The sequence below is a fragment of the Branchiostoma floridae genome, chromosome 9, assembly GCF_000003815.2.
Source record: "Branchiostoma floridae strain S238N-H82 chromosome 9, Bfl_VNyyK, whole genome shotgun sequence".
NCBI lineage: Eukaryota > Metazoa > Chordata > Leptocardii > Amphioxiformes > Branchiostomatidae > Branchiostoma > Branchiostoma floridae.
The window spans coordinates 13,769,349-13,795,089 of record NC_049987.1 but is presented as its reverse complement, the minus strand read 5'-3'; the positions used below and the strand labels follow the sequence as shown (position 1 = coordinate 13,795,089).

At 40.1% G+C, this 25,741-nt stretch overlaps 1 protein-coding gene across 1 annotated transcript in view; it reads left to right on the top strand.

Annotated features, from left to right (window-relative positions):
- LOC118422405 (NHS-like protein 1) overlaps positions 1-25,741 on the top strand; it is a 98,349-nt gene that overhangs the window by 56,049 nt on the left and 16,559 nt on the right. Inside the window, 2 exon segments of the mRNA XM_035829938.1 lie at positions 9,313-9,578; positions 16,590-16,649. Coding sequence (XP_035685831.1) covers positions 9,313-9,578; positions 16,590-16,649 — 326 coding nt within the window.

Sequence of the window (25,741 nt, the reverse complement as noted above, 5' to 3'; positions counted from 1 at the left end):
TGTTTCTTGAAGATACAAGTTGTTGGGATTGGACTGCAGAAGCTAGGAGGAGGGGTGGCTGGATATGACTCTGATTTTATGGGTCACCAACTGGTTTTAATCTGTGGGAGGCAATGGGGCATGGGAACTACAGATCCATCAAACTCTGCTGCTGAACTTTCCCATATCCTACTTACCAAAGAGCTTGGTATATTTTACTTATGCTTGCTGCAAAATTGATGGTTTGTGGCATTGGTTTTTTTCCAGCAATGTATTGTTTGATTATTGATCATTTGATGGACAATTGTGCTGGACATTGCCACTCTAACAAAATTACTATCCAGTAATTTTCTAATATCCTCCCAAAACAATTATATTATCTGTACCCATGCCATCTTGAAGGGATCAAAGTTTCATATCAGTATCTCATGATATTTGAGTTTTGGCTGTATCCCAGTTTCCAATACTCTCTCATCACATGAAGGCCATAGGAATCACATGGTCCCTATCACTCATCACATATGTTTCTTAAAGTATGGAATCCTTTATTTTAAGTGATCCCAAGTACTTTGGAAGGAGTTTACTGTGGGTACGTTTATCCTGCTTATGTTTGTGTGTGGTGTGCCAATAGGCGAGACAGCCCCTCTGTTTTTATAGAGTTCACACATGGTGTCAATTCTGTACTACAGGGAGTAAACATGCTGTTAGGGACATCCAGCTGTGTGGAGGACCTTTTCATTTCAAAGGAGGGGGATTTATTAATATATTGGTTTTATAAAGTAGTGAAAAAATACTTGTTTGAAATTCAGTAGACCACTTGATTGCTTTTTAAAAATAACTTTATAAGGAAATTTAAAAAATAAATGATCTAAACTTTTGAATGGGTATATATTAAAGGTTTTAAAATAACCATAACCCCATTTGAGCATAACAGACTATTCCGACAGTCTTGGTTCATTTGATGCTGTAGCAACTTCAGCAAGAGTGAAGCCAGGTTGTTTTGCTGCACCGAAACTGTTCCAAGAATCTAGATAATAGTTAGAGCTAGTTATAGAGGCCAGTGAACAGATGGAGCAAACCTGGGGAGATGTTGGGTACATCAAGTGCGTGCAATGGCTGGATGCTGCCGAGAAAATGAGCTGGCCCTTGAAGTCATCCTCAGAGACCAGTGAATGTTGTGAGTGCCAGATTTTTTAATGTCCGTGATGCCTGGCCTCTTTGGGTCATCATGTGTCTGTGATGTTTGGCATTGGTTCTTATCCAGAGAAACAGGAAGTGTCCAGATTTTTGATGCTTGTTGCTGGAATGTAGAGCAAGTTACAGTTTTGTTTGTGAAAAAGAAGTGTGTTCAGTTTGCAACTTGGGAGCCTGGAAAAGGGGGAGGGGGACCATTTTCCTCACTTATTCTCAGAATGTGGAAACTAAGTGAGAAAAACAAACTTTGTTGCTAGATAATCAATCAATTGGGATAGTGGACATAGTTTCCTGTGGCTCCTTTTAGCTCGCTGCCTTGTGAAGAAGAATTGAAAAGTCTTGTTTCCAACAGTTTCATGGTTGATTAGTGTGGGACCAGTTATTTTGTTCCATTTAGGATTAATAGCATAACAATAAGCCATTGTTATGTTCATGATTGGAGGCGTGAAATGGGGGAGTCTCTATACAGTTGATAGATTTTAGGGACCGTACGATATTTATCGGGGGGGGGAGGGCTGGTGCATTGGAAGTCGGATCAAAAAATTTTTTGATGGCCCTCCCCCCCATCTCAAAAAAATTTAACGTGACCCTCCCCCTCCACCTAAAAAAAATCAACATGGCCCTCCCCCCGACAGGCATAATTAAACGGGTAGAAAAACAACCGATAAAATAATCTTAATATAGACGTCAGGGCACAAGGGCGCCAGTGTTCTCGCCAGGATTTTTTCACAGCGTCGGGGCAGGGGTCCGGGGGCATGCTTCCTCCGGGAAAATTTGGATTTTCAAACCCTCTAAAACAGAATTTCCTGCAATTTGAGAGGAAAATTATGCCCTTGAGATTGGATGCCGGTTGCCTTTTTTACTCCTGTTTTTCAGTAATCGACGTCCGCCCTCTCCCCAAAAATACGTTATAACTATAAGCTCGGGGAATCAGCAGTCCGTGATCTGGCCCGGGTATTATTTGTCCAGTCATGTGTATATGAAAATTTTGGGTTTTTGATGCTTCCAAACAGGGCTCTAGCTAGTGAGTTCGTCAGCCCATGGAAAAATCCTGCCAATTTTTTTCTGGCATTGAATAAAGAATGCCTACCTCGTGCGATCGATGTTGCGCCCTCCCGCATCAAATACTAGTAGTTTTTCCAGAGGAATCCTTTAGAATAACGTCGCCATCACACCTTGTGTTTTTTTTTTCTATTTTGCCCGATGGTTTTACTCAAATTTATCATTTATCGAATCGGTCGGGTTTTACACTTAGTTACAAGGCCGCGCCATCATTTTCCACGAGCGTGCGTTTGTTTCGTGCGACCTCAGGTAACCCCGTTTTCGGCGTGAAATCTTTGGCTCACCGCTGGATTTCTTTTTACATAGAGTAGAGTAGACCAAGAACGTTATACGTTATACGAAGGAGGGCGATCTGCTGCGTCTTTGGCAGTGATCAGTGCCGGTGTAGCCTTGAAGGAGTAGCCAGAAAAGACGTGCTGGGTGCTGCGCCAATCTACAGTCCGTCTGGGGAGGGGGGCGTGCCGCGCCATGTGCTACGGACGCCAATGCCAGTGCACAGCCGACTCGATCGACGCTTGACAACAATATTGCGGCCCCTTTTCTGCCGCAAATTTTGTCCTTTTGAAACAAAAGAAATGTTTTAGATAAAAAATAAAGTCTATAGTTTGGGATTCTTCACATATTTACTGTGCACCGCTTTTCTAACTTAAATATTTAGGGAAACTCAGCCGAGCCGAGTGCGTCTTTCCAGAAAAAATAAGTCCGTAGACGGAATTACTTTAAGTAATTCCGTCTACGGACTTAATTTTTGCCTGGCGGGAACGCGGGGCCAGGGCAGCGCCACTTAGGGGGGGCTAGGGGGGCGAAGCCCCCCGGAAGCTCTTGCATTTTAGGCTATTCAGAAGGCTTATTTTATCAGTTTTCGGGCCATGTCAAGATATCAAAACAACAAAAAGTATAAACAATTCTTTCAAAAAAATTAACATGGCCCTCCCCCTATCTAAAAAAAAATTAACATGGCCCTCCCCCCACCTCAAAAAAAATTAACATGGCCCTCCCCCCCTAACGCACCAGCCCTCCCCCCCTGATAAATATCGTACAGTCCCTTAGAATAACAAAAGCAATGCTGTCTAACCCATTTTGCTGAGGGAATGGAGATACAGTTTGTACTGAAATATTTGTTTGAGTAGAACAGTTACATTGGTAGAAAATGTTACAATTCTCTACCCAATATCTGCTTGGAGATTACGGAAGAACCACTTGAAGAACTGCACAGTTTTTCACAAATCAATTTTGAGACATTATAATTTGAAATTATTTTTGTACGATCTTATCTATCCACTTGGTCTTTACAGTGTAAAATAACAAAGCTGGAAAGATCTGGAGGAATTGTCAGTGACCTGTGTTATAATCTGCATCAGTCTATCACCTTTTGCCATTCACACTGCTGTGTGAACACATGTTTTTGATAGGTGCTTCATGATTTGTTAGAACAGGTGCCTTTGATTATAGTCTGAATGACACTATGACTCTGACTTTCCTCTTTGAACTTAGAGAGAATTTATATGGCTGAGTCTGGGAAAAGAATACAGGGGAAAGGCATGTGAAACAACATAGATGCAAAGTGACATCTTATCATAATGATTGTTATCCACCCCCATATTATTTCAATTGGTATGGTCCTAAAGTCAATGGCTGTTTGATAGTGTGTTTCCAATTTCAATTGGTATGGTCCTAAAGTCAATGGCTGTTTGATAGTGTGACTCTGACCTTCTGCAGTGAACCTGCTAAGAAACTCCAGTTTTGGAGCTTTCTGCCTAACTAGAAAGTGGAAGAATGAAAACTACAGCACCTGTGTAGTTTGCTCATACTGACATCAAATTGTTGTTTAATGATAATTGATGTTATGTTGATGTTTCTTTGTTTTGTTTATAAACACTACGACAGCTGGTATATTATAATGGTGACTAATGACTAAAAGAATGTTTATTCTGTAGGGATCTAAACACCCTATCAAACCAGGCTGGACAAAAGTCACCAAAGTGTTAAGTAGGAAATGGAACACAGCTGCGGTGACCTTTGTTAACCTTGATGTCTTCTGGTGCCCCAAGGTTGGGAGGATGAAGTTCTGTTTGAGAGGTGACTCAAGAGGAGATGGATCACATGTTTGTATTTATCACCATGTTGTAGGGCGGGGATTTGATGGGTTCAATGTGATTCCTGTTAGACTGACACCCATTGGACAGTATTTAGACTGGAACTAGTTAAAAGGGTCTAGACAGTGTTTCTTCAGGTTTTCTGGGGAAAGCAGGCTCCTACTTGGATCTAGGGTTGATCTTTTACAGGTTGCTCGAGGTTGTAAACCCCGTTCAACTTCAAGGACTTTAAAAATCCTTTCCAACTTGGCATCCAAGTGGGGTTTAGACTGGTTTCCTGGAAGATTCAGGTCCAGTGTGTAGTAGCCAGGGGTACAGGTTTCTTATCCTGGTCACCACTGAGCTCATGATTAGGTCCATCCCTCCCTGCATGTGACTGATCTTCTTGTGACACAGGTCATCTAAACCCTGATCTACTCTGACAAACATCATTTTCCTCATCCTTTAATTTCCCGCCCTTCAACCTATCAAACATGATTGAAGATACACATACATACGAAACATGAGGTTTAGAAAAGGTATGCCAAAAAACTTTTAGAACCATATACTCTCGGTAGCATTGCATACTTGTATAAGTATAAGCTTTGCAGTACCCATATGTTGGAATGTAAGACTCCCCGAGGCATCAATTTATTTCTACACATGTTTTACGAAGCCTAGAGGTCATAGAGGAGACAATTCCAATGACTTTGATTTAGGTTGTCTGACTTTCTGCTGTTTCTCATCAGCTGTCTGGACGTAATGTGTTTTTCATTTGTTAGAGACTTGTTCAAGTGATTGGTATGTATTTCTTATTGGGAAGTGACAGTCACGAGAGCAGTAAATCACAATTAGTAGAATTACAGGACAGGGCAGAGGAGTCAAAGCAAATAGGTCATAATCCAGGGTATTGCCCCAAGGACAGGAGATATGCTCTAGAAGCACCCTAGGCTGATCTCTAGACAGATTTACCAGTGGCATAAGATGGTTTCAAAGCTGGGTAAGGAGTACTGTACAGCTGGCCAAAGGGAGTCATCGGCCACTGGGAGCCAAACACACTCCTAGACCAGCTTCACTTCTCTGTCAGCTTTTGATACCCAAGTTGTATCTTATGCTACCGTAGGATCTGCTCGTAATTGTTGACAGTAGCATGTATTTCAATTACATGAACATAGTTTTCAGGAAACATCCTACAGCCCCATAGATAACTTGGAAAAGCCTATCTGGAAGAAACATCAGCTGAAATGTAGTCCACCTGCCTGGCGTCTGCTCTGGATTTGAAATCAGTAAAAGTAAACAAAGTTCCCCAAGGGGTGAGGAGGGGCAGGGCATCTAGTATTTCAATTAAAACTGTTTCAAATTTATTGACCTTTGATCAGTTGATATACTTCCTACGTTTTTTTTTTATAAACCCAGAATACTGTATGTTATGGATAGTTCAGATTAAGTACGAATGTTTGTAGATATAGTTGTACTTTTGCTTTATCAATTGTCAACCTGTACTTTTAGATATCTCTCAAAGGCTCTGGTCTTTGAACAGTTGAAAATTTTTATTTCAAAAGAACATCAGACTGAAAATGTACTGTAATTGCAACCTCATACCAGTCATAGCAGTTGGAAAGACTCCCAATTGTTACATGAGTATATATGAATATACTGTGCGACACACTGGAGACATAGCGATGGACAGAAATCCTTATTCAGCCTTTTACAGCTCCCAGCCTTGTTATTCCAGTCTCTTAACATTCAATTACCCGTCTGTTACCAGCTGTTACCTAGGAAACCCGCTAGATTTGCACAGTTAATTTGTGTGGGTTTCATGACCCCTCTAGCAATATATAGGAGGAAGCCGTTATGAATACAAAATCAGGACGTCAGGTGTTGTGGTGCTCTCCTTCAATTTGAGGTGCTAATATTGGGAGCCGCTAACCTGAGTGGGACAGCCTTTCTGTAAGTTATTTATGGAGGCAAAGTGGTAGAGGAACATTATATAACATTTAAATAGAAAGTTGAACTCAAGTATGTAACGTTTAAAAAGAAAGTTGAACAGAGTTTAAAAAGAAAGTTGAACAGAAGTTATAGTTGCAGCTTGGATTGTTACTTTCTATTTTGCTTGAAATTAATTTCTTTTTGGTTTCTTTTTTTGGTAACCTCTCTGTCTGAAATGTAGTCAGAGCAATATCATATCATTGTGACCAGAGCCAAATTGATGATAGACATTGCGTTTCCAGTCAGATTGTCACCATGGTATCGATTTTTCCTTGCCTAAACTTGTAGTGCAAATCTTGTAGAGAGTAGACAAGGTCATTTGCACAAGGTCATCGCCATGTACATGTAGGTGTGACAAAGTCCCCGATATTGATGCTGCAGAAAAGCAATTTGTCACGTAATGCCAGATAAGGAATATTATTTTCTCCAAAGTTTATGGTTTCTTGGAGCCATGCCAGTTCGGATTTAGCTCCTAGAAGTTACTGCAACTTTGTGGTAACATCTCATATCAATCTTAAGTGTTAGCTTGTGCACCAGACATGAAATCTTTACTTTGGAGGAGTGCATTTGTATGGGGTGCTTATGATGGAGCAGAGTACCAGTAATTCTGGCAGTACCGTAATTTTAATGATTTCTGTGGTGACATACAACGTAACAAAATCATACCATCATGAACCATCATACAGTAATAGTAATACACTTATGTGTCCTGGTTACGTAACACAGCAAATTCAGCCTTTCGCCATCTACAGTAAAATAAAGTCTCTGCAAACTTTGCTGAATTTACAGTCCTGGCTCTAGGCTCCATCTAGGATGATCATCATCACATTGTTTCGTGTTACTGTCAGTACTGGAGCCAGGCCACGGCCTTCCTGTTCGCCTCTGGCAAGTCCCAGTTGGAGATGTTGGGGCCCAATGCGTCTTGTGTACCTAGGATGATAATAGGTCACCAGTGGCTGATGAGCTTGATCTAATTTGTCAAATAGAACATGACACAAGGTCAATGAGAAAAGTTTGCTGGTAATTCAAAAGTCGGAGGACTTATTTCCAATTTGTCCCGTAAGATTGTCTTAGCTCTTCACTGCCCTAGATTTTAGGAAACCAATGAATGACCAGTTGTAACCAATCATGTTTGGTGCTTGATTTTCTGGGTTCTAATTAGTGTAATCTATCAACTCGAACGGGAAGGAAAGCTGGGATTACTTTGATGTTCAAAGAGGTAGAAAGTTTAAGATTCTGTTTGAACCTGATACTGGGGGAAAGTGGACTTTTCCTGGCAGGCAGGAAGGAAATTGTTGATCAATCTTGCTTTACAGGTGAGAATGTGCAACAGCATCAATTATTATGGCAAGTAATCCATGTAATATAATGCTGATAAATTGGTAGATTATGATTTGAATGATGATCTTGGTGTTTCAAAAGGTGATATAAAAGTTTAAACATATTCAGTCAGTGATTCTTGGTGTACTTACATAAACTATTATTACCTCCACATGTAGGTACATACATTGAGCTTTACAATTTTTTTTTTTTAGATTGTCAGGGTATAGAAAATACATGTATAGTATTCCTCTTTTGAGCTACCATTATACATCTGGGCACTGTAACAATAACACCTGTCTGTATAAACTGATCCTTATCAACATGATTAATCACTTAAATGTTGACTCAAGAAATTGAAGAGGGGCTATCAACAAAATCCTTATAAATCATTTCAAGCATGATTAAGGTTAATTGATTGTTCTTCTCTCATTACAACTTTCTTGACCACTTTGTAGAATGATAGTTGAGAAACTGACCCTAGATTTAGTACTGCTTGACTATGTGTATGTCTGCTCAGTTGATTCTCTGTAGAATAGAGTTACAGTAAAAGGTATTCAGTGGATCTCTTTCAGTTGAGACTGTTTTATAAACAGTTCAGTCTGTATTATATGTATGCTAATTCAGAATGCAGTAAATTTCATAATCTGTCCCTCATTATCTTACACTATGTTTTCAAGATTTACAGTTTCCCACTGCCAACTCATAACAAATCTTATCTTTCAGACATATACAAAGTGTATAACATTGTCGTGTGTTTGACATAACTGGTTGTAAAGTGTGATTCTATAGTAAAGCTGTCAGTGATAAAGTGGCTGTCATGTCATAACACAAGGCCCTACCAACTCGATAAGTTGTTCTGCATTTCATTTTCCGTTGGTTGAGCAGTTAACCACAAACTCAAAGCTTTCTACACAAGGTGAAGTGCCATTTGTGAAGGAAGGGCTTAAATTTCCTTCTTACAACCCTAAAAAACAATGATGGTTCAAAAGTTCAGTCTAGCCTGCCCCACTAACAGGTGTTGTGAAGCAGCCATTTCTTGTTAGATCATTTTGTTATTTTAAAGCCAGAGAAGCCTTAGACCTGGAAACTTCATTGATATGGCCGGAACTATACACCTCAAGGTTGTGTCCTGACAGCTGAGAAAGCCAAACAGCAAAAACCTCTCTGGGGGCATGTAAAACAACCCCCAAACTCATGGCCACTACCTTTGTTTCCACCTGTTACACAGAAACACGAACCTTGTCTGAATTTCAGCCAAAAGCTCTGCATTCTCCAAGACATCCAGACTGATTCCTTTTCGTGCTGGAACATGTGTTTTGTCTGGAACCTTCAAGATGTTATTTTTGGCAAAGTCTGATCATTGTAAGTTGACATGTAACCTCCTATCAGTGCTTTCAACTTTGTTTCTGAAACTGACTGTCAAAAGATAAAGGGCCAGTCTGATACGCAGCTATTCTTAGACACCCGACCCATTCCAAATTCAGTCTGCGCCGAAGATACTTACTTGTGCTGAGGAAAACTTCCTTGTGTTACTGTTAGCTTTTTGTGTTTGTTTGTGAGTTGATTGTAAGATGCTTTTTACTATTGGTTGCCTGAGTTGCAATTGCATGTAGTACTTAAAATGTTTACATGTACTAGGGAAGAATGTGTGTATTAATCATCTGACACTGTACCGTTTGTTGTTGTGCAGCCCTCACAACGCTGGATGCGGTGGCCAAGCTGCACGAACACCACCACAACGACTACGTGGTCCAGACGGAGCTGTTCCAGCCGCCGACCAGGCCCGAGTGCGTCAAGACAATCCACGAAAATGCGCGAAAGAACCTACGGGAGGTTCTGAGGACTTGTGACAAATATCGGAACGATGGGAGGCCGTCGTCCCGGCTGTATTCCACAGGACCGGTGTTTGCTGACCTTAAGCCAGCGGACAACTCCGATGACTGGGAAGAGTATAAGGTACCACTCGACTCACTTTTCTGGATGTTGCATTACGTTGTACATGTATGCACTAACAGTCGCTTGATTCACAGATTACAGATGGTCAAGAGCATTTTCTCCATTCATTTCCCACAATTCACCCCCCCCCCTCCTCCATCCTAACATCAGTGTACATGATACTGCCATATTTATACATGTAAACAGCAACTGTTAAAAGTATTAGATAGCTATGTTCTGTTAAGATGCCTTCATTCTAATCAAACTGCACAGCCTGGATATGTCAAGCTGACTCTGTGTTAATCCTAAAGAAGCATAAATGAAGATATATGGGCCACCAAAATGAGTGTGATTATTTTCCTACAACACACAACATCTCAAGTTGCTTGCCACTTGTTGGGTATGTGCCAATGTAATGTCTGTGTAAAGTAAAGGTGAACTAAAGGTGAAACTTTCATTATTGCTACCCGTTACATCTATATTGGTTCATGCAAGATAAAAATCAAATGGAACACTTATTGCCAGACTGAAAGGTTAGGGAGCATTTATAATTTAGAGGAATGCAGAATTCCTAGAAAACATCAAGCATTTAGGAAACGTAATGTGACAAAATGAGGGATACAGCAGAAACAGAAGTCATTAGGAAAAACTGTGGCAACTTTATGGAGCAGAAGAGAAATGGTGTCATCAGGATGATTTGTGATTTTAGAATACTGTGTGGGTGTAGTTTGGTGTGTTGGAAGTTGATATATTGTTACTGAGTTCTGGCTGTATGTCTGTGTCTCATTACAAGAGGGCTCAGAGGCTTTAGGAAAAATCCAGTGTTGTGAAAGCCTTTGAAGATCAGGCATAATGCACTTGGTAATTTCTTGAACACTTTTCCAGTTGGGAGGGCAAGTCTATTTATAGTTTAATCATGGGCATCTGTGGAAAGTTGAAAGGTATTGAAAGAGGGGAGAAGAAGAAGAGAATGCAAAATTTCCACCTTCTCTGGCTGAATAAAGTTTTTCTTTTGGCACAGTCTCTCTGATTCACACAATCATTACATCATTCACAGCTCATAGATCCAGCAAAATTGCTCCTACATTTTACAAATTAGAAAATCACTTTGTCACTGTCAAATTATCTTTCCTCTTAAACAGAAATCTCCTAGATTACAGCTTTGCATGACTTCTGCAAAGTCCTCTAAGCAGATACTTAATCTTTGTCATCCCCAAGAGAAATTAACGACTGGGAGGGAAGGTTGGATTTACTAAAGAGGCAATGCTCAAGGCCAATGGTAATCAGTCTTCCTGCTTTTATCCCTGGTAAAGGATTTTCATCAAGCCTCAGGAAAGGACAGCGAAAAGCAGTTGCCACTTAACTGCCTATCGGCCGTCAATTTGTATTACCGGCGAGAAATATCGCCTTGCTTTACACTGGAGTGGTTGACAAATGAACAGCACCATTTCAGAAGGGTTAAGGTTTGAATTTTCATTGTGTTGTGAAACCAGACATTTGAAAATGACACTTCCCTTCTCTGAAGTTACAAATTATGTAGCATATACTGTTACTGTAATGATGATATACATGTAGCTTGTAGGTAGAAAAGAAAAAGAGAAAGAAGGAAAAGAGAGTGTGGTATGCAACAGTATGCTGTGCTGTGAACAAATATTTCATGATATATGACTTCAGCATGTACATTATGTGCATACGGAAAAAGGTGCACCTGTATCCATATGTAATGAAACTGTTTATATGCACACAAAAATATCATGTTTGATATCATATGGTACACCCAACACATCCAAAAGCATTTCTGGTCTATCTCAACCATTGCCTTCCCTCAGTCCTTGCTATGAGTATGACCCTGTGCTGAATACCATTAGTAGAGTACCAGCAGGTACATATCCTAACATGAACTGTTGCCCACAGGAATAGCTCAAAGGCCCACAGAATCAATACCTTTCAATCTAAATGTCTTGTTTCCAAAGATGGGGTAACCCTGGTTCGCATTTTTGGTGAGGCTGGCTCAGTGGTAATGTACCACGGTCATTCCCAGTCACGAAGAACATACCAGCAAGACAGGTCCCCAATAATGAAGCAGAGTTAAGGGAAAGGAACTAGTCTATCTCATTATAGTGAGGTTAACTAAAATTCTGAGGCTTTGTCTATAGTTGAACAACCTTGGCAGAGTTTTCCTTTGCACAAAGGCATTTCTAGACTTGTAGTTAATCAAACTCATGTTTAAAACCTTCATTGATGTACTTGTAATACGAGTAATTGACTTTGAATGGCATTTGGAATACATGTACTTGTATTGGGCTCTCAAAGCCTTAAAAAGTTTCAGAACAGTTGTCTACGTAGAAAAATCAACTCTCCAGAGATGCAAATCAGCCGTGAGAGCTGATATTGTCAATCTTGACTGATGTCGAGGACTCAGGATTTGTGTAACCTACAGTTGAAGGACATGGCAGTGAGTTTAAATCAATCAGTCATCGGGAAATGGAAGAAATCTATGTGACTACTTAAGCATGTTACTCTATAATCTTGGGTCTCAAGGCCTCGAGAGGTGTTAGCCTTGCCATCTGGTGCATAGAAGATCAATAAATGTGTCAGCTTGAACATTGAACCAAGACATGTAAATCTGGCCCTTAGATCCTTGGATCGATACCATCATATTATCGTATTCCCAAAAGATTTTCATGTTGCATTATATTTATTATTGGTATAAGAGTTAAACATGAAAAGTGCATGTCTCCAGCATACTAAGACACCAAGTTTCGTACCTTTGGGCTTGTGATCTATAAGTACATCTTGAAAATATGTTCGCCTTACCAGTGTAGCGTTTGATCAAACTTTGAACCTGTAATCACATTGTTCGCCAGTGGGGAATGGTTTACTCAATTCTGTGTTAGAGTACATGTGTCAATGTTTGCTAAAAATACATCCAAGATGTAATGAAAGATTTCCGGTCTTGGGAGTGGTGTGAGGCGGTATGAATCTATAATGAACAAAGTAGCCTGGGTGCTGTAAATTATTCAAATACAAAGATCACTAAGCGTTATATTATTATATCCTTGTGGCTTACGGTGTGATAGTTGGCAGAACCATCAGAATTAAGAGTATAACGGAGGGGGCCCTGAATTCGCCACTTTTTCAATAAATCATCGTTTTCAAACGGAAGATTAATGACCCTCTCTGTGATTTGTGAATACGTCGGCATATCTTATGTCTAACTTTTTTTGCACGCGTTACCATGGTGATTGATCGAACGTAGAGGTCAAGGGTCAATCAGCAACTTTCCGACGTAATACGGGCTTACGTCCCAAGGGTGTACCCTGAATTCGCCACTTTAACAATTGGTCAGAAATCGTTAAAAAGAACCATTGAAAGTGTTTTTAAGGTATTGAATTCTTGAACCACCGAAATGTAGTGCACGTTCGATCGACAAGTCAGACGTTCGATGGCATGAAAACTTCAACAATCTTGTCAAAATAACTGGCTTAAAAGATACACCACACGACAGATTTCCATATCAATCTTTATTTTACAGTTTGGGAATATCTTTAAGAATTCTTTCGATGTGATATGTGGTTTCCAGAATCATTTTTTCGATATAAAACAACCTGGGAATAGACGTCGGTCGCTGTCGCCAGTGCTGCCGCCCAAACATGGTACTCGTGCCGTGTGTCCTTTCTTCCTGTTTTTGCTCCGCCCGTCTCTGCTTGAATAGATACGATCAAAAGACTTCATGCATATTAATGTTTGATAGTCATATTTTGGAAGTATAATTGAAGTAATCATAACATTTTCCCCTTCCACCTCGAAAATAAAGAAAACAAAAAGTGGCGAATTTGCGGTACAGTGGCGAATTCGGGGCCCCCTCCGTTATAGGGTTGCTGTGGCAATGATTTAAGATACTGCCTTATTCATACTAGCATGTAATTGTAACAAGACCTTTAGAGGAAAGCTTGCCAAAGACTTGAGAGTTAGCAGAAAAATGGTACCCAGTTGAACATTAAACAGTGATTCTATCACTTAATGCTCCCCCAAAGAACTTTAATGTTCACATCAGCTGAATCTCACAGCACATGTACATCCTGCTTTCATATCCTGATCTCAATCACTTGTCTGTGCACCATTTTTGCATTGGAAATGACAAAATCTGAAATGTGCCATTCCCACAAAGTTTTACTACCCAATGATGTCTGCAGTTATGATGCCTCTGAGACAAGTGGAGTGTCTGATTGCATCTAAGAATGGCCTGCATCCTCAAGGTGACTGGATTATCCAATTGATCTTAAGGACGAAGGTGAAATATTAGCTTTAGTAGCTTGCAGCCATTCCATTCTAAAATAGGGGGGGGGGGACTTTATTTGCTCCTTTGGTCTTTACTGCAGAACAGTCATCCAACATAGGCAAGAGTTCTGATTGGCACTGAGTCACATGATCCTTGTAACGGGTAGGACAGGCATTTGATTTCAGTTGCTGTTATGCTGCATCTGAGAAATGGAGCCACCTAGACTACTTCTGAGAAATGAAATATTTGATTCCCAAAATAGTGCAAGACGTGAGGACCAAACTTTTAGATGGGAAAGTCAGACGATTCAGCATGTGAGCGATGCTTGGGGCAAACCTGAGCTCAAATAATGTAGTTTCCAGGCTGCTGCACTGATAAGTGTTCTCCTTGTAGACAAAGAGGCTACTGCTGAAGTATCCTTAATGATGCAACAAAGATGCTGTCTCAGCAAAACACTCCAGCCTTTGCATATCTCCACTTTAAAGTAGGTCAGCGGGAAATTGTCTATTCAATCACGCTCAATCAGTAAGGGAAGAATGATTAAACTTGCTGCCCTGGGTGATCCCCCATTAAACTTGTTGCCCCTGGTGATCCCAGGTTGTTAAGGGGTCTTTGATTTCTATCAGCCTTCAAGATATGTAGAGCATGGAGGGGCACATTAGGGAGAGGGGAAAAGTCCTATGGGTCCTTGGGGAGCCGTCCTGCCATTACTTATTGAACTTTGTGACTATGATGAACAGGTGGTTGTGTCACATACCAGGGTTCTTTCTTTGGAAATGCTTGAAGAGCAAATCTATATACCCAGGGCAGCACAAGGCATGACTTAGGGGTTGCCTTAGATCCCCATGTCCATATTGGCATGTCTATGTTGGTTAGAAAAAATTACCTAAAAGGTATGTCAACCTGCAGTCAAAATTTAAGAATTTTAACACTCTTTTTTTGTTTGACAACAAAGGTATTATTTATAATGGATTTATAGGATGGATGTTCAATCCTATGAAAAAGATTTCTTGGATGTCATGCTCCTAAATTTCATGAAAATGGTATAGCCTACAGAAAGTTATTCCCTTGGACCTCATTTTCTTGTACCTGCACATGTTTCATATATCAAGTTCGTATTACAAATCCAGGGATTATGGGGACCATTTCCCCATTAGCGTAGGATCTCTTTAGAACAAATCAGTTATTTTTCTAAAACTATAAATCAACTGGATTGATGAGACAAGCAAACCTTTTCTTACACATAAAAAACATTTTAAGAACAGAAAATTAAATTGTTGATGGTCCTGAACCACCTTTCCGTATCGAAAGAACCATTTCATATACCTAAAGATTTGTGGACAGAATATGACCCCAGGCAAGGACAGTGTTGGAGAACACCGCCAACATTTTATACCAGATGATACCCTTGTGAAAAGTAATGACTGATACCAGCAGTACTCAGCAAAACGAGTCACGCATCTTTGATACATTAGAATGCCTTGTGCAGTGAGAGCACATATATCGATCCACGATGTCTTATGAGTGAATCCTTTCAATTTGCAGTAAAACTGATAACAGGTGGGAGACTCGGTCCGTATTTTAAGTCTTTTGTTTTTACAGTCCTGGACTGCAGTGTAGCAATAAGAGTACAGAAGTGTTATGAAAGCTATAAATCGTATTGCGAGCCGCGCAAATGGTCTTTAGCCGAGTCTTTATTGTTCTGAGAGCAAGTAATAAGTTTTAGCTGAGTTATTGTGGGCCTTTTGTTAGCTGTCTTGAAAATAGAGAAGCAAGGATAAACTGATTAAGACTATGAAGATCCTTGGAAGATGATATTACATACCATAAATAATATATATAGTCTGTATTATTGGATGACATCATTCGCACCCTTGGAAGTGAATCTGACTACATCCAGTAATTTCCTGCAAGGAGGGGAATATTGCACGACCTTCAGGGTTATAAATAATACCAAGGTGGTGTCTATTTTTAACGTGGAAACCAAACACTTGGAGTATAATCACTTCTCAATCAGCCAATGACTAACTTTGTTTGTAAAGGAGTTTGTTCATATTCCTAATGAAGTTTACTTTCTGTGACGGTTTGCAGTGCAGTACAGAATACTTAGTTCTTGGAGCTTTATTGAATCATTCCTTGTGATTATATCTTTGCACCTTGTGTTGGAGATGGGTTTGGTATTAGAATGTGCTGTATATTGCTTCAGCCACCTAGCTGCAGTAAAGGATATGGTTTTCTCTGTAGGGTTGCTGAAGTGTATTGGGAAAACTTGATAAGTTGAAGCCAAGGAAATTAAAGAAGAACTACACTATTTCATACATGTATCATATATCAGTTGCACATTGTATAATGTATTGTCCAGAAATATCATCCCCATGTTTATTTCAGTATAAGCATCATCATAACATCTTGTCTTGTACTGCCATAACATCAGTATGGATTGTCTTGTATCAAAGCTAACATATTTACCAGTAGTCCTGGAAACCCAGTGCTGGCTAATGATCCATTTTGTCATAATTAACAAACATTCACCACATGGTACATACCATCTCTCACTGTCATCAACAGCTCTTCAGACCAGAATACATGTACCATGACAGCAAGTTTATCGTGTGTTTCTTTTTTGTCAACAAACAATTTTTTGTATTTGTGCATGGCCTGTGAACTTGATTTTTTTTTTCTTAAAAAATTGCTTGACATGTATGTCTTCTTTCTTGATGTTATAAAAACCCCAATTACTGTGATTCCAGGACTCCACGGATGCAGGAGATGAATCAAGCATGGATTCCCGAGCCTCGTACATAAAACAGGTTAATATTTATGTTGTCCCCTTGTCTTCATGTGGTGGAGGTTGAACTTGATAGATACGTAGGAAGGTGAAATAGTGTGGTTTCTGCAGTGTTTGGTAAATCTGTGTTGTGGACTACTTTTAGTTTTCCTCAAGATCCATCCTTTCCAGACCATTTTGTTCTGGTCCTGCTTTTAGTGAAACCACCACTCTTCTTTCAGTGTAGTCAAGACTGAATGGAGTTTTCATTCCATGTATAAAAGAAGTTGTCTACATGACCCATTCTCTTGTTTTAAACCATCTTGTTCTGGTCCTGCATTTAGTAGAACCACCTCTCTTCTTCCAGTGTAGTGAGAATTGAATATATAGAATCTATATTCTATGTAGAAAAGAACCCATCATTGTTGAAGCTTCCTTTCACCCTTTAATCATGTTTTCAGCATTCGTATCTGTATTTGTCATCTGGTAAGCCGACCTAGGTCATAAGTTCTCCTACTAGTGAACTTGTACATGAGGAAGAGGCATTACGTACTTGCCTTGTGCTCCCTTTGTGCATGCCTGGGGCCTGTGAACTTGACCTATCTGTGAATGTCAGTGTATCCCCTTATTAAACATTGATGTAGCACATGATGGCACCAGACAGTTTGGACGTGACCTGAGTGTCTACCGTGAGGAGAACCAATCTGAAAAGTAGACCGTAGGCAATAGTAGTATGTTGAAAAAATGAAGTCACCTACAAATGCTATCATGGTTGTTTATTATGGTCTAAATCTAGTATGAAACCATTGCCCTGTTAGTCTAGGTACCATCCGGGTGGTAGTTTGCTCCTATTATATGTTCGCTTCTGCTATCCGTCTGGAGACCTGCACATTCAAACAGCTTGGTGGTAACGTCAATGAGTGAATGGGTTCTAGAGCGCTCCTTTGATGACAACAGGCCCTCCCGCAAGCGGACGGATGGCCTTTCTTCAACCTTTTTCATATGTAGGGACCAATCAGCGTCCTCGTCCAAAATTTGGATGATTTGGATAGTCAAGGTTGCCAGAGCAGAGAAGCCGCTGTATCTAGTGTATAATAAAAGTTGGAGCAAGAAGCGACTATATGTAGTGTATAATTAACTCCGGAGCAAACTACTTACCGGATGGTACCCGGGCTATTGCCCTGTAGGATGAATAGACCAATGAGTGCAGTATTTTCTAAATCAAAGTTTGCCCTTGGGTATTTACAGGTAGGTCAAGTTCAGGTGACAGGGTTGTGGGAAGTGGGAAATTAACCAGATCTGCAGGCCAGGGTAGTGGCTGCCATGGTGATTGGTTGCCATGATGATTGGCTGCCATGGTGATTGGTTACCATGGCAATGTAGCATGAAGTATGACCCTGACATGATGTACCTTTTGCCATCCAGACAGAGATAATGGGATAACTGTAAAGGAGGATGAAGTTCAGTACTAATGAATTCCCTCTTCCACCATTAATCTGTCTGGTGCTACCACTGCCAGACATGGCAACAATAATCTCTAACCTGCCCTCAGATACTTACAGTGGAGATGTATGTCTGTTGAAAAGTTAGAAAAAACAGTTTCCTTGAGTTAGTGCCCATTTTGAAATTCATTCAAACAAAAAGCCTCCAAGCTAGGTAATTTTGACTCATTTTTCTTTCACTTTTCAATGGGGCAGAAACCTAGAGATCTTTGCATTAACTTTCAAATAATTTGATGTGATTTATTGGCGATCAGGGTCATTTCCAAATTTATTGTACATTGATATAAGTTATCCAGTTGAGAAAAAGAACTGCACTATTTGAAAGACGTACAAATTGGGGCTTACAAGAAAGATCCTCAGATCTATGGTACTCTAAGCCCAATACCTGATTTACCGCCAGTGCAGGTTTCACCCCACCTGCTCTGATGAAAGAAAGAGACCATAAATACCCTCCACAAGGCAATTGACAGCTTATGGCTAGTCACGGTACATTTCTGCGAGATTGGCTGCAAATATCACATCCTGCATGGCTGTCGATCTATTGTCTTCTCACTCTCTTTATGACAGAACAACAAAAGGTCGTGAACCCAGAGAGAATGGGCATACTCATTTTATGGCCAACGGTATGGCCTAAGCAGTAGAAACCCTGACAGTTATAGACATTTTTGCGGTATATAAATCTTCTAGATTAATGTTAGATGTCCTCAACAAACTATAGATGAAAATGCTAGTAACAATTTAACAGTGGTTCATACAGTCATGAAGTTAGAATAGCCTAACCATTCTTTGAGTCAACTATCAGTATTCTTGAACACCTCCATTCCAAGTGTTAAACATACATACTTTGTGAAGTCCAAGGATAATCTTGTTACGTGGTGAATGGTAGTCTCCAAGGCTTTTGCTGTCTATGCAAGGTTTAAAGAAACTGTCTATTGTAGTATGATGGTGGCTTAAAGTGACTAAATAGTCAGCCTTCTTTCTTGCTGATGCTTGCTGTAACAAATGGAAACGTGGATCCAATGGAAAGGAGGTAAATGAGATGGCTAGAAAGTCAAGTTTGATCCTATGGTGTGCTGTTGGATGGAAATGAAAAGAAGTAATGTGACATCTGCTGTTGGATCAGTGCACAGGTCTTACAAACCCTTCAGTGCAAAGGAAAACCTGTTATGAAAGTGGAAAGGAGCACGGGTGCTTGAACTTGAAGGTATAACTGGGGGCCACGAAGCAGACCAATTTCACACTATACTGGCACTGAGCTTTGGTTTATTCAATTTTGGCTGTAATCTCGGACTATTCCATTGAAACTGTGGGGGTAATATGAAATATAAATGTTTTGAATGACATCATCAAAAAGTAGGAGACTAACAAAATAGACCTTTTTTTTAATGTAAATGATACTCCCAACGAATATATTGAACATGTACTATGATGAGGATCTGACTTATTACTCTGTACATCAGCTTTGGATTATTGAGTTGACCTATTTATCAGAATTGGTATAATCAATACTTCAGTATATTACCCCCAAGTTGATTTCAATAAGCTGTTTGTTTTGGAGTAAGACTTACTAGATATGTGAAATCAGAACTGGAGCTTGTGACTTGGTAAAACAAAGTCTTATGACAAAAGATGTCTGGTCTGACTGTGTGAAATTTATGCCAACCAAACAGGTGGTCCTATATAAAAAAAATGGTACAACAGAACAGAGATGGATCGATGCGACATGGGAACCTTTCACCTGGTCTTATAAAATTTAAGGTGTGGATGACAAGTTAGAGATCTCTCTTCAAGTCATGATAATTGAGGTGTAGTGATTATGAAATGTCTGGATAAAAGCAAGTCTTGCATATTTTACAGGAGATATCTATGAAAATATGAGCTTACATCTGGCATTAAAAGTTTTATGATGGTGCTGTGTTTCGATTATGACAGCACAGCACCATTTATACCATTCATTATGAAGAGCCTAGCGGAGATTATATAAAAGTAAGTCACAATAGAAACTTTGAAACAGGTAAGAATTGATTTCATTAGGGTAGAGGTTCAATTTTTCTTCTGATTCAAGGTAATGGTTAATCAATCTGGTCTGTTATGTTCTCACTCTTTATTTGTTACTATGATTTTCTGCCTATGATGGAAGCAACGTTGCCATGGCAACAACACGTGGCATGAAATCCAAAGGGTCATCTAAAGACAAAATATCTGTCTCATCTTTTGAACAACGTTGTCAGCCCCACGTGGTGGTAATCTGTGAAGTTTGATTTGAAAAAAGAAAGGCATCAGTTACCATGGTAACAATTAAAATAAAGGATAATATCGCCACGACAACAATGGTTTTGGGGAGGACGAGGTCGTGTGATATGGAGGCTGACGCAATTTTCCACGGTGCTTGGTTCTCGCTGGTCCTTTCACAGGTCTGTAGGCACCCAGAAATCATTGTGGCAGAACTTTTGTCATGGTAAAGTGTGCAGAGCTGGGTCAAGGTTTGGAGAAAAGGAGGCTACACTCAGACAAAGAAACAGAACAATGCAATCCTCTGGTAGGTGCAGGTCAGGAGAATACCAGGTCTGTCTGTCTGGAGCTCTGCAGATATTTCAGCTCTTTGGTCCCTGCTCAACACCGGTTTTCTCCGATGTGGCAAGTACTCAAGATGAAAACTCATAGAAAAGGACGCTATCGTGTCATTGCCGTGTGCCGAGCTCTGCGTAGCTGGTTTTGGGAACACCACGATGTGTTGGGACAGTTTTTAGAGGCCAGGTCTGGGGTGGGTTTAGGTTTCTTTCATTTTCTGTATGATGTGAAGATTTCCAGCTTCATTTGAAGTGTAAGTTTGATCAAAATTGTTGAAAAGATCCGACGTTACGTATATGTTGCATCAAGGAGGTTTTTCCTTGACCTCCTTGGTTGCATTGACAAAGGACATTGTACTTTGTAGTTTGGTAAATGGTATTTAAGATTGTAGACGATCGAAAAATTGAGCTTTGTCCAAAGACAGGTTCCATGTCATTGAGATGATACAAGAAAAAAATTATTCTTTCAAGGACGTAGTTGTACTGTCTCTTCAAAACCCTTTTTTTTCAAGGTTACCAAAACTCCAAAGGTACAAAATGATTCATACATAATTCATACCTCTTCTATGCTGAAATTTAAAGTGTTCACCTACGATGTCAATAGCAGTTATTACTGCAGCTGTTCAGGTCAAGCCTCAAGTCATCCATACAGTCAAGGCAACAGCCTGTTGCTGTATAACACTTTGAATAATTGATGGTGTAGTTAAGTTGTATGTTGGCTTTCAGCCATGATAGTCTGATTCTAATATTTTTTCAGGATAGGCCTTGGTGTGAATGTAAGCGACTAGATGACAGTATGAAAATAGAGGGCTGAAGAGGAAGCCATATTCTCTAGCCTGATTAAATCTCGCTTATAGCAGCCCGCCCAACATCCACAGCCCTGGACAGTAGAGTTTGTGTAACAGACTACTTATTCTTCAACCGTACTGTATTTTTTCTTTTTTCAATGCCCCCCTCCCCCAGCATTGTCTGATTTTCTTTCCTCTGAATGAAGGCTTGTCGAAATACTAGCTATAGGGCTTATTCACGTGACGTCATCACCCTTTGCTCCCGTGCGCCGCCATCTTGGGGTCCATGCGCTACACAGTACAGCGTGGGTCTCCAAGTGTCCGAAGAAAGTGAAGTGGGTTGCACGATGTTTGACTATACAAAGAGTCTACAACCTTAAATCTTATTTTCACTACATAAATCGGGTGGAAATTACCCATTTTCCCATTATCAGTGAGGGAAAGTTTGACCCACTCCGGGTCCCCGCCTGAGCACGGCAACAGTGACAGTGGAGTATCAGTTGATAGTGAATTTTGTGGGTGAGCTGTGACGTTGTTGTTCACAGACACTGTGATAGCCATTATTAACGTTAACTGTTGTACTTTTGTTTCATAGAAATTCTTCACAGAACCTGGGAATATGTTCTTCCTATCATTTCTTGGCTTCGCTGTTTGTGCGGCTCTATTTTGTCCTTCCTGCTTTAGTGGAGTGTAGCGACGGTCCATGTACATGTATTTACGTTGTGCCGGAGTAGGTACCCAGTCCACCGTCGTTGAAAGTTATCTGACAAATCGTTTACTGTCTTGTTCAGATACAAAATTTGTACTACACACATTCGTTCTGAAAATTCTACCAGTAAGATGAGCTCTACTTATGGCAGAAACCCAAATTTGTTTCCGAGTCGTAGCACTAGTACATGACTTCGTTCCCGTCCCGGCTTTGCTTGTTTGTTACACGAGAAACGCGAAACAAACTTAACTGTTACCCGTTGTGTGTAGGCTTTAACAGTTCTAGACCAGCATCCCACCACAAGATAGCACACCCTGATTATGAACCTAAACGTTTTGAAGGGAAATTGTGCGTTGCATAAGAAATATTTTCAATTTTTACGGAGAGTTGCATGGCGAGCCGCTGTGAGCTGCGCTCAAAGTGGACCCCAAAATGGCCGACTTCGCTCGTTGCCATGGCGTCCGGAGGGTGGATCACGTGACTGAATAAGCCCTATATGCTAAACTAGCTATATGCTTTGATTTGTCATTGCCTTACTGCAACTTTAAGGAACATAATACTTTCTCTGTAGTATTTAACACCTTTCTCTGTTTTGGCCATCTAGAAAAATTGTGCCACAGCAAGTACTAGTTAATGCATAATTCATGACTGTAAATGTCAAACTTAAGAAGGCAATTATCATTCAAGAAGACAACGTTACCTTTTGTACCTGTAGTCTATCAATGAGGTGTTCTTGACACGTAAAATCGGCCCATAACTTTGATGATGTGTGATGTAGATTTGCCCTTTGATAAAGCTACAAGGTTGACAGGAGCTAGCGCCAAAATATAACTTAAATCGAACGCTCTGCTCCTTGTAAAACTGTGCAGCTGTTATAGGAATAGTTGAGTTTTGTTCATTATTGAAGAAGAAACCTTACATGACTACAGTGTTTCTCTGTTCTCATGCCATTACGTTAATGATAAAAGTTGCCTCTGAAAAATATCGGAAAATATCAACTTAAGTGTTTTTGCCATCAACTTAAGTGTTTTAGTCTTTGCTCCACTTCTTGTGGTGTGACTTGAATTATAAGTAGGCTATGTAGTACCGACAGTAAGTGCTTAACATGCCCAGAAGTGGTGTTAGTATGGCAAGCAAGCAGTAACAGTAGCATCAATGCTGACATTTTATCCGTTTACAACTTCGATCACATCTATGAAACTCGGTGGAACAGTTAATTGTAACTGATGAAGGCCGACTTTACGACGTTTATTACACCTGTTACTGCCGAGAAGATATTAGCTGCCATAAAACTTCCCTAATGCTCCACCATTTGCCTTTGAAAGTTTACGAGGGAAGAAATTTCAGATTGTACTTGATCTGCTATTGCCCTTGATTGTAGAGTTTTAGCACATTACGAGTATATGTCTGTCTGAAGTTTTCATGTGCTAGAAATTCTCAAATTGTAGGAATTTCAGCTACAATTCAGTAACTGTTCTTAAAATTGTAGAGCAAACCTTTCATGGATTCATGTGGGTTGACTTAGGGGAGATACACATATTGAACATACTTATCATTTGTTAAAGGCAGCTCCTTTCCCTCCCATAGGGCATGCTAAGTGTTAAGCAACTAAGGCCTTCTATAGCTATGTAGGACCTTTGACTAATGTCACGTATGTGACCAAGGATCCTCAAGTGTACTTGTCAAATTTTCTAAATATGCATTCTTGAACATGGGTAATGATGTGTTACTCTTTGTTTCAACCTCCTGGTGTATACTTGGAGAATACTAGTACAATGTATCTGGAAAGATATCGATACACTGATTTAAATTCGCTGCTTAATTTAAGATAAGTAAGAGTCAGGATTCAGTCATTATCATAGATGTTGATAGCTCTGTTGACTTCACTTGACATCCCCCATCAGAGTATTTGACCCGGTGTCTGCTATTCAGTTTAGGCATGCAAAACTGGCAACCTAACTCCCACCCTCGCCCTCTTCGTCCCTACCGGGCCTCCTGTCTATCCCGCTAAGGTGTTCCCAAGTCCATAAGACGACAGAAGAAGTTAGAAATACTGTTCTTATTTGGCCTTTTACAAAGGCAGTGTGGCACCAGGGGTAGTGTTTTGAATGTTGAGGCACAAGTGTTATGGGTGCACCTGTTTAGAGCTGTCATCAGATAACCAGACAAACCAAATGTGTTCCCAGTAGACCCCATAGTTAAGCTGGCACGTGCCATACATGGTCGGACATTTGCTGTTTTTCCTCCTTCCCATGGAATCATGCCTCTGATTTTGTACCACCTTCTGGTAAGATTTCTGATATCCGCGAAATTTGGCTGGTTTTAAAAGTGTGGTCCTTTGTGTGGGTGTGCAGTTGAGTGTTGTGCATGTGTGCGTGCCAGTGTTGATGTAGAGGGTTACTGGTATATCTGAGTGTGTGCACTATGGTGTTCATCGCTGTGCGATCAGTTGAAGGGGTAGTAACGCCTATGTTGTATCATACACAGGTGAGTTTGGGATTACAGTTACCATTTTTAGGAAATGTTTAATTTGTATGATAGCTATTTTCTCTCATCACCAAATACTTCTTGCTGTGACCATGTTTGAAAATGGTAAAGGCATCTTTGGGTTCCATAATGTAATTCCTGGTCTTCTCTCAACTTTTGACATTCCACCCATTGTCACATCAAATTCAGTAGATCTATTATGAATTTATGATTCCAAATTTTCCAGGATGTAAATATGATTTAATGTTATGCATGTGATGCATCTTCATCATTTAGTAATAACCCTTTCATGAAGTAGAATTAGACATGATTTAACATCTATTATCATAATACCGGTACGTTTACGACGATTTCTCTAGCCATACTGATTTGACAAATTGTCAACGCATCATTTTCTCCAGTTACATGTTGCTGTTATAGGTTACCCTTGCCACTTCTTCTGTGTAACTTTTCTGCCACTCTTGTCCTGCTAAAAGCGTAATATTGTAATTGTAACACACCGCGGAATTACACGGCGAACGGGCGCGTGGTTGGGAGGGGGTACAAAATACCGGTAGGAAGAAACACGGCACAATTAACTGCCGCTATGTACATTTATACATCCTCTGATGTTCCTTCCTTTTCTGTCAGTAAATGCATAAAACATAAACCTGCATGAGCATACAAAATGTCATGAGAAAACGGACGTATAGTGTCAAGAATTTTCATTTAACTTCTGTCCGTCACAACCGCTATGACGTAACACTTCACTGCTAGCGTAGATATAAAAATGGCGGGAAAATGGCTGCGTACGTTCAATTTTGCCCATTCAGTCGTAGATCCGGGCTATAATGCAACGGTTCTTCACACTTTTACATGAGTTGTAGGTCACCAACAGAAATTCAAGATTGTTTTTGAATCATGTTCGTCTTGTGCCGTGAGCATGTGTAATTATGATCTATATAAATTTGGCAATGAATGTGACAGTGTGTTCGTCCCACGACGAGCTGCCTACCCCGAAATTTAAAAAAAAGTATACTGAAAACTTTTGGCCTTGTTGTCTTCGAATGCATTGTTATCGATGCTTTGTAAATGGTGTA